We start from the raw sequence: 9052 nt of genomic DNA on the forward strand, positions 1-9052 counted from the left end.
TATTAATGAGATGTCATCTTGGTGTAACTCATGACTGGGGGGCACCATTTAATTCTGTTTAGCGTAGTTCAGTCAGTTCTACTGTATGGTGTTGTGTTTGTGTGAACTGAATTGAAGTTGGTAGATTTGATCCCAGTCCCAGATACATATTTATTATGTATTTGGATTGCACTAATCCAGAGGTTCTTGTCTTAGTATTGGGGAGCTTGTTCCGTGTGGGGCTTTGTGTGCCTAATGTAACTACATTGAGGATATTATCAAGGACTTCATGAGATAATTGATCATTGAGAAAGCCCGACATGCATTGGATATTTTAATAAGGTGGGGAAATGTTATGTCTTCTGAGAAATGTTATTATGCAGATTGGATATTCCTTTTAATTTTAACTTTTCAGGCAGAGAATTTTGTATACTGGAGTTATGAAAAATCTGACTGAGCTTCCAGGCAATGGCACATCCAACAAAACGGTGTCCATCATCGTGAAGATATGTGTAGTCATCCCGTTCTTCTGCCTTTTCCTCTACTTCATCCTCCTTGTGCTGCACACCATTGCCTCAAAAAGACAGTTCTCCGACAGCTCGCGCTACACCCTGTTCGCCTCCATGCTAGTCAACGACACCCTACAGCTGCTTTCGTCCGTGATGCTCTTCCTCTTCATCATGGGCAACGTGACCTTTGCCATGGCCTTCTGCGCCCCGCTGCTATTCGTCTCCGCCGCCACCTTCCAGAACACGCACCTCATCCTGGCCGCCATGTCGCTGGAGCGCTACGTCGCCATCTGCCACCCGCTGCACCGTCCTCTCTGCTGGAGGCCCGAGCGCATGTGGGTGATGATCCTCAGCCTGTGGCTGGTCAGCTGCGTCCTGCCGACAGTCGACTTCATCCTCATGCAGCCCAAAGCGGGTGTCAACGTCTTGTCCACCCCGGTGGTCTGCAAGAACGCAGTTATCAACTCCTCGCCCGTCCAGACCCTGCTCAGGGTGGTCATGAGCGCACTCTTCTTCGCCGGGGTGGCCGGGGTCATCCTGTTCACCTATGTGCGCATCCTGTTGGAGACTCGCAAGGTGTGTCAGGACCGTGCGTCTGTGAACAAGGCCCTGCACACGGTGGTGTTGCATGGCTTCCAGCTGCTGCTCTGCTTGATGGCATTCACCTCCCCAGTCACAGAGAGCCTTATCGTCCTGCGTGTGGACTGGCTGCCGGAGGACGTCTCCTTCTTCAACTACTTTTGCTTCGTCCTGCTGCCCCGTGTCCTCAGCCCTCTCGTCTATGGCCTGAGGGACGAGAGCCTCAGGAGCCACATGAGCAGAGGTGCACCCTGCTGCAGGCCTAAGGCAGTGAAGCAAAAAGCAACGAGGATGCTAAAGTGAGCCGTCCTAACTCTTACAATACAAATGACAATAACCTGGATGTACTGTAACAATTATTTTCATGTGCTGGAATAATAAAATTATGTTACACCAGAGTCTTATTTCTGTAAGGATACAGTGTGTATACAGCATGTGCTCAGTTTCTAAAAGTCTGTCTGTATTTGTAGGGCTTTTCCATTGGTCAAATCAATTTTGGTCTGACGGCTAGAACTGACAACACATTGTTATTGCCGTTATATGCGACTCAAGTGTACATCTGATACTATGGATGTGCGCGACTCACTTATAATTAAGACAATTTTATAATGAGCTCTTCAAAGAATTATATACAAAGCCCGTCTAAATAAGCAATTTAAAACTGCCTCTAATTCCTATCGAATTATACGAAACGTTTGTAAAGTGCATCCTGATGGCATGAACGGCAGACGCGGCGGTTCATTGAAAAACTTTCCATGCACGAGCAGAAAGCTACAACGTTCCTCAGTTCATTTGATTCGATAAAAATGCAGCGCTGACAACCTGTAAAGTATAATTCTGATAAAAGATAAAGTATTAATTCAACGTTTATTTTATTTTGCCATTTTCTTATTATTATTATTATTTTAGGGTAGGGAGGTTTTAGGGTAACTTTCTCAGCGTCACAGACACGCGATTAGTGAGGTGTCTTCTGAATGTTCTTCAGTGCACGGGACAAGGGGCCGAGACGTGCTTGCTCATGTCGCTCTTCTAAAAGGAAGTTGAACATCTGGCTGTAAAGGGGAGCTGTCTTATCTTGTACTGAGAGCGCGCGGATGAACTGAAACACAGAATGTGGATAAAACTAATATTACGTTTGTTATCGCCGTGGTTCATCATCAGCATAGCCGGCAAAACGGTGGCAGAGATGTACACTTCAGTGTTGAGCGTCAAGCAGTCTGCTTTATCAGAAACACAGCTCATCGATCATTTAAGAACATACATTGATAGTGAAATTCAAAGACTTGAAGACGTTAAAAGGTAAGTGAATACGTTTATTTGTTTACTTGTCTTTTTGATATACCATGCAGTTCTTAGGTTTCGCGATTTTAAACATCAAATAGGCTAAACAAAAATGTAAATGTACCCAACTTTAAAGTAAAGCATCATTTTAACTAAACCTAAAATAAGTAGGATTTCATTTTAACTGAGAACTGCATAACGGACCGGCTAGTTAAGTGTGCCGATATCTCACGTGAAATGAGAATGATGTCACAAGTTCCCTTGCTGACTTCCTCGCGCCTCTGAAACCATCATTCTGTGGGAGTTTAATCATTACGTCACTCTACCTGCTCTACGCCCATGAACAGTTTACACATTTGTTCTTTCCACAGTAAATATGGCTCTGTTAATGCTAGTATTTCATTGTTAGGAAATGTAATCTTTATTGTTACGAAACCATTGTGTTTTTATTCACGTCTCTAGGTTTTATTTAAAGGTTTCTGAATTTCATGACAAGATACACAATGAACAAGCAGGTTCTGTGGCCAGCCCTCTGGTAGCATTCACACTGATCAAGAGATTGCAGTCTGAATGGCCAAATGTGGTATACAACAGCAAAGCCAAGGAAAACCTTCAAGGTATCTTCTCATCTGTCCTTCAAAATGTGGCTTTGATGTATGACTGAGAATCACTAAGAATGTCTTTTAAACTATTGTTGCATTTCAGCCCTCAGGGCAAGCTACGAGAGTGTGGAAGGCGGTTTACCCAGACAAGAAGACCTCCGGGGGGCAGCACACGCCCTCATGCGGCTCCAGGATGTCTATGCCCTCCACGTGGAGGGTCTGGCGAAAGGTCACTTCCAGAGAACAAGCAATGGCAACACAGTGGACATCTACAAACCGCCCGTGATTGTCCCGCTTTCTGCGGATGACTGCTTCGTTGTTGGAAAGGTGGGCCCCTTGGAAACAATGCAGCTGCTTTGCCCATCTATTCTGTCTGCCATTTCCTTTCACTGATATGAGCTGGACATTTTGCTCTTTCTTGGTCCTTTGTATTGTTTCGTACTGTTTGTGGTAATAGCACAAACGCAGAGTGGCTCATCTGTCTCTGTGTAGCGCTGGAAGGTGAAAATGTTGTGGATGTATGATCTGAAAATCTGAACATGTGAGCCATTAGAATCACATGTACTTAGGCCATACCAAAACTCTTTGCTTCCCTACACACACACACAGATCATTTAAACAGACTCCACCTTATAGGTTGAACACTCTGGAAGATGTGCTCAGGCATTCCCATGAGACCACACTGGAATGTCCTAATTGACATTCCATATTGAAGCTATACGTCCCCTTCCCATCCTTGTGGTGTATGCTGGGATGAGTTCCACTCGGCTGAAGGTTGTTGAGGGTTCATACAGATGGCTGAAGATTGAGGAGGCAGGACGGTGCTTAGCTGGCTTTCTCTTGCATCCTGAGCTTCCTTTTGATAACCCGCATCTGCAGATACTCTCTGCACACACTGTGTGTGTGTGTGTGTGTGTGTGTGTGTGTGTGTGTGTGTGTGTGTGTGTGTGTGTGTGTGTGTGTGTGTGTGTGTGTGTGTGTGTGTGTGCGCAGAGAGCCTCTGCAGATGCTGGTTATCAAAAGGAAGCTCAGGGTGCAAGAGAAAGCACTGTTCTACCTAGAGATCCTTTACCAGTGCTCAGAGCAGGGCCGGCGCTAGGGGGGGGCAGAGGGGGGCATTGCCCCCCCAAATTGTGTCTTTGCCCCCCCAAGCACAATGCAAGCAACGGCTTTTTTTATTATCTCTGAACCAATCACAAAAATGCATTTTGCTTTACAGCGTGAAGATATTTCCTTGCTTATTCCTGATTGGCTCTTTGAGTCATATAAAAATCGGCAGACCGCCCCAAACGGTTCAGTTCGGCAGTATATGTTCTGTTAGTGTGAGTGAAAGACAGGTATACTGGTAAACACTCTTCTGAGTTTAAACTGACTTCCACATGGTAAAATTTGCTTAACTGTGGTTTTTCGTTGCTTTAATGTTACTCACCTCTTACATAGGTGTTGCTTAAATTATTTTAACTTGCTTAAATTATTTTAACTTGGTTCTCCTAAACCTGCGCGAACGGCAGAAACGTTTAAATACTTGCCGCGCAGTGTTGTCCGAAACGATATGTGGTAATAAAAAACAGGGGAATTAACATTTACCTGACGAATTTTAATGTTGCTTTTTCAGATTTGAAAAGTGCTGGAATTTAGGCTAAAGTACTTGAAAATGTTGAAATTGTAACTACTTCGTTTAACAACAAATATCTGTCTGAATGAACAGTTCTCTTGTCTTAGGTTAACAAATACGAGCCTCTTGTAATTCCAGGACGAAACATGAGAGAACGTGAAGACGTTAAGATTGGGCGTTTTGAAAGTGTAATTTAAAAAGCGAATTATTTTGAGTATATGTATAAATATTTAACTTAATTAAGTTTAACGTGCTGAGAAATATTGAACTGGACCTTTAAAGTTAGGTACAAGTGCTTTAATTCCACCTTGTATAGGTGTATGAACCCGGCAAACATGACATTGTTCATTGCGCTGAGGCGCGGCGCGCGCGAAGTTACAAAATTCGAGAGGTGCACGACAGCGCGCGAGGCTGCTCTTTCCCCCGTGCAAGCCGTCGCGGCTCATGGTTTAAACCACATATGTCAAAGTCAAGGCCCGCGAATTGATTATCTATGGCCCCCTGGATGATATTTAATTACTATTAGAACCGGCCCGCAGCCGCCCGATGGTGTTTTGTACGCACAAACACTACATTCCCCACAATGCAACGGTAGCCCGCGAAGTCACTGCAGCGCGAAGCGTCGCGAGGGTCCGCGCGGCGAAAATGACGTAATCGCAGTGGCTCCGCCAGCGCAATGAACTAAGTCATGTTTGCAGGGTTCATACACCTTTATAAGGTGGAATTCAAGAACTTGTACGTCACTTTAAAGGTCCATTTCAATATTTTCCAGCACGTTAAACTTAAATATGTTAAATATTTATACATATACTCGAAATAATTCGCTTTTTATTCACATTATTTAATGGTTGTTTATTTTCCCCAATCTTAACGTCTTCACGTTCTCTCATGTTTCGTCCTGGAATTACAAGAGGCTTGTATTTGTTAACCTAAGACAAGAGAACTGTTCATTCAGACAGATATTTGTTGTGAAACGAAGTAGTTACAATTTCAACATTTTCAGGTACTTTAGCCTAAATTCCAGCACTTTTCAAACCTGCAACACAAAGCAACATTAAAATTCGGAGTCGCGCAATATGGTCACTCGCGAAAGTATAAACCTAAATCAGCAGTCAGAGCAGACATCAACGTTCAGCTATCCCCCTTCTCAAAAATGACTAAACGTAAGGTGGACACTGAGAACAGGTTTCAAGCCAGGTGGGAGGCAGAGTACATGTTCACGGAGGTAAAAGGTAAACCTGTGTGTCTTCTGTGTGTCTTCATGTGATTTTTCTTTGAAGGAAGTTTGCTTTTATCTGTTTGCCTGTTGAAAAATGTTTTCACTTGAAATTACTGACAGATCCATAAGAAAATATTGCTTTATTCATTTAAACATTAAATAATATACACTGTGTTAGGTCTTGGTTCAATAGGCTATGTGCAATCATTTCAATATGTTTTAATAAACATTGAACCAGTCCGGCCCTCGGCTTGTAGCAAATTTGGTTTTTTGGCCCTCGGTGTATTTGACTTTGACATCCCTGGTTTAAACGATTCCTCGCCATCACAGCCAGTATTGTTATACTGTGCATAAATACCGCATTGTACCAGTACGTTTCATAACATCAATAAAAACTTCAATACTTTAATGGTCAAAAATCTGGTAAAGTGCAGTAGATAGATTTCTTATTTTATGTACTTTCATATTTTTTTCTTTTTCAAAATAGAAATGTGACGAATACTCCCTTTTATAACAGAATTTGTATTCTTTTGTTTTCTTTATATTTTAATTTCCCAGTAATATAAATATTCTCACTCATTCCTATTTCCATGTTTGAATATTCTCAGTCTGTGTATAGGTACATTTGTCAACCTTTCAAGAAATAGAGTTGTTCTATTAGTAATGGCAGTATTGAAATGAAATACAATTAGATAATCTTTGTTCTCCATTTACATAATCAACATGTATTTTTTAATCATTGTGTTTTAAGTTTTAAGTTCGAAAATGTGCATTTTTATTTCTTTACCTAATACATCACTTTAAGCCAGTATCAATAGTCATCATTCATGCACAAATCAAGCCTTGAATATATTTCTGGCTTCATAAACATGACTATCAACATGCCCCCTCATTATGTTTTACTGCCCCCCCAAGCAAAGCAGTCCAGAACCGGGGCTGGCTCAGAGTGAGGTGGAGGTCCATGACTTTTCACCCTGGGACCTCTGTGTCATACTTCAGTCTTTATTTGATTTATAGCTGCTCCCCAAAGTGTTGATTCATGGATGTGATTTTCCATAATATTTCACAGCAGGGAAAAAAAAATAATCTATCACACATGACATTTGGTTAGTGTTAGCTTTATACAGCTTCTGCTTTGAATGTGTGTTTAGCTCATTTGAGCACTGTTTCCAGGTGGCTTATGAGGTGGAGGATTATTACCACGCTGTTTGCTGGCTGGAAGAAGCAGTTCGGCTGTTTGGTATTGACAACAGGAACCTGGAGTACGATGGCAGTGTGGAGGAAGCCTTGGACCATTTAGCCTTCGCTCATTATAAGGTAAATAATCATTTTGCTTTCACTCATTATAAGGTGAATAACATCTGGATCATCTGATTCTTACATGCAGATTTTTCCGAAAAGCTGTTTCAGTAAAATGGCAAATGTGATAAGTTTATATTATTAATCCTGCTGTTCATATCATTAATCCTGATGTTTATATTATTTCAGACAGGAAACATCTCCTTGGCCCTCAGCATCTCTATGGAACTGCTTCGTCATGGTGAGGTTATCCTGTCAACAATGTCACATAATGAGAGAACATGGGATTAGAATAGTGTGGAGAGTATGTGGTATTTCCTCAGCAAAACCGCTAAGACCATTAATACGGCAAAGAATAAGAATCTGGTGTACAGCAGTTGCAGTTTTTAGTTTAAAACTAAATAATCCAAGTTTTAAACTGACAATTGAGCAATGTAGCTCTAGTCTCACTATCTTACTTTGAATTTTTAATATTTTTTGTCAAGATCCCTCAAACCAAAGGGTTCTGCTTAACATAGAAAAATACAAGAAACTTCTGGCTGCAAATCCTCGTGCCGTGAGCTCGGGATCACTGCTGAAGAGACCCAGAAGCACCTATTTGAGAACAAGAGATACCTACGAAAGGCTGTGTCAAACACAAGGGTCTCAGGTACATTCCTACTGCATGGTAAACAACTTTATGAAAACAGATTCACTGTGTGCCATTGCAAACCAGGTTATTAAATGCCACAGAAGAAGAAAATATATAGAAATAAATAAAACTGATGCAAAGACTAGATATTAACCTCCGTCCTTCAGGCGTCCTTCAGGTATGGAGTCTGTATGTAGTAAGTAAGTCTGGTACTGGTGGTTAAACATTACTTAATAGTTTGTGTAGTCTTTAAGGTATGATGTAGAGCTGATTGAACTAGTGGATTCTTCCTGATACTCTGAGTACAATAATCCGGCACTGTCCCGGATGTTGACAGCAGTATCTATGCTGATGTGCAGAAACAAGGCTCTTGGCTTACTTGGTTCACGTTCAGGGATGTGTCTCTGCTCACAGCTGTATGAAGACCCCCAGCTATCCTGCGACTACTTCACCAACGGCAGCCCTGGCCTGCTCTTGCAGCCCGTGCGCAGAGAGGTGCTCAGCCTGCTGCCGTACGTTGTGCTGTTTCATGACTTCATCGTGGGAAAGGAGGCCCAGAGTATCAGGGACTCGGCCGTGCCAGGCGTGAGTGACTCACGGATCCCAGATGTTGTACAGATGTGGATTTTTTAACACATAAATGCGTTCATAAAACTGTCATAAGGACCCACATACCAGCAAGCTGTTGTGTTATTTTTCAGTAGCTTATGAAATCATAAGGCCCAAGGTCTTTTGAAGGTTGGCAGGAAACACTCTGAAAAGGACTTGGATAGTAAGCTGTAACATCTGCCAATTAGATGGCTTGATTGTCAAAGAAGAGCAGTGTGTTGTGGGTGTGAAACCTTGGTGTAAAGCTGAAGATGCCTATTCACAAGCAAACTATAGATTGCTGGGTTCTAATGTGGGGATGAAAAGTGAGAAGCGTGTGGTTCTGACTTCTGGGAACATAACATCTGAAGGGCATTTACAGCTTACCTCCCACTCTACAGTGTACAGAAAATGTTCATGACAAGTATAGAGAAAGCACAGAGAAAGCAACTTGTTCCAGGTTCTGAAATATTATTGTTTGGAAATTTATGTCTGACCAACATAACTCATTTTATACTTTGTGTCTGTGTTTTCTTATCCTTCCTGCCATCGTCGATAGTCTCATCAGTTGATTGAATGCAGAGTGAATGAGTCACAGAGGAAGAGCTGGTTGTCAGTTGTTCCATCCTGTATGGTTTTATAGTCAGACGTTGCTGTGTGGTCTTTCCACCATCTCCCTTTAGAGGATAAAGTGGATAAAGGTCTCCCTTCTTTGCTTGTGGTCTTAAGCTTATGTTCCTTCCTATGACA

General features: G+C 42.2%; 2 protein-coding genes across 3 annotated transcripts in view; both read left to right on the forward strand.

Annotated features, from left to right (window-relative positions):
* Positions 1–419: 419 nt before the first annotated feature.
* or95a1 (odorant receptor, family 95, subfamily A, member 1) lies at positions 420–1370 on the forward strand. The gene has a single exon (XM_076975942.1). It carries the CDS (start codon positions 420–422, stop codon positions 1368–1370), a length of 951 nt encoding a protein of 316 aa, XP_076832057.1.
* A 687-nt stretch (positions 1371–2057) lies between these two features.
* p4ha3 (prolyl 4-hydroxylase, alpha polypeptide III) overlaps positions 2058–9052 on the forward strand; it is a 13853-nt gene continuing 6858 nt past the window's right edge. For both annotated transcript variants that reach the window (XM_076977128.1, XM_076977129.1), the window contains exons 1-7: positions 2058–2366; positions 2811–2965; positions 3054–3277; positions 6958–7101; positions 7273–7324; positions 7569–7732; positions 8129–8299. In XM_076977128.1, the coding sequence (XP_076833243.1) occupies positions 2179–2366; positions 2811–2965; positions 3054–3277; positions 6958–7101; positions 7273–7324; positions 7569–7732; positions 8129–8299 (1098 nt within the window). In that variant the 5' untranslated portion in view covers positions 2058–2178. The remainder of the gene's footprint in view (positions 2367–2810; positions 2966–3053; positions 3278–6957; positions 7102–7272; positions 7325–7568; positions 7733–8128; positions 8300–9052) is intronic.

Source organism: Brachyhypopomus gauderio, chromosome 16, assembly GCF_052324685.1.
Source record: "Brachyhypopomus gauderio isolate BG-103 chromosome 16, BGAUD_0.2, whole genome shotgun sequence".
Taxonomy (NCBI): domain Eukaryota; kingdom Metazoa; phylum Chordata; class Actinopteri; order Gymnotiformes; family Hypopomidae; genus Brachyhypopomus; species Brachyhypopomus gauderio.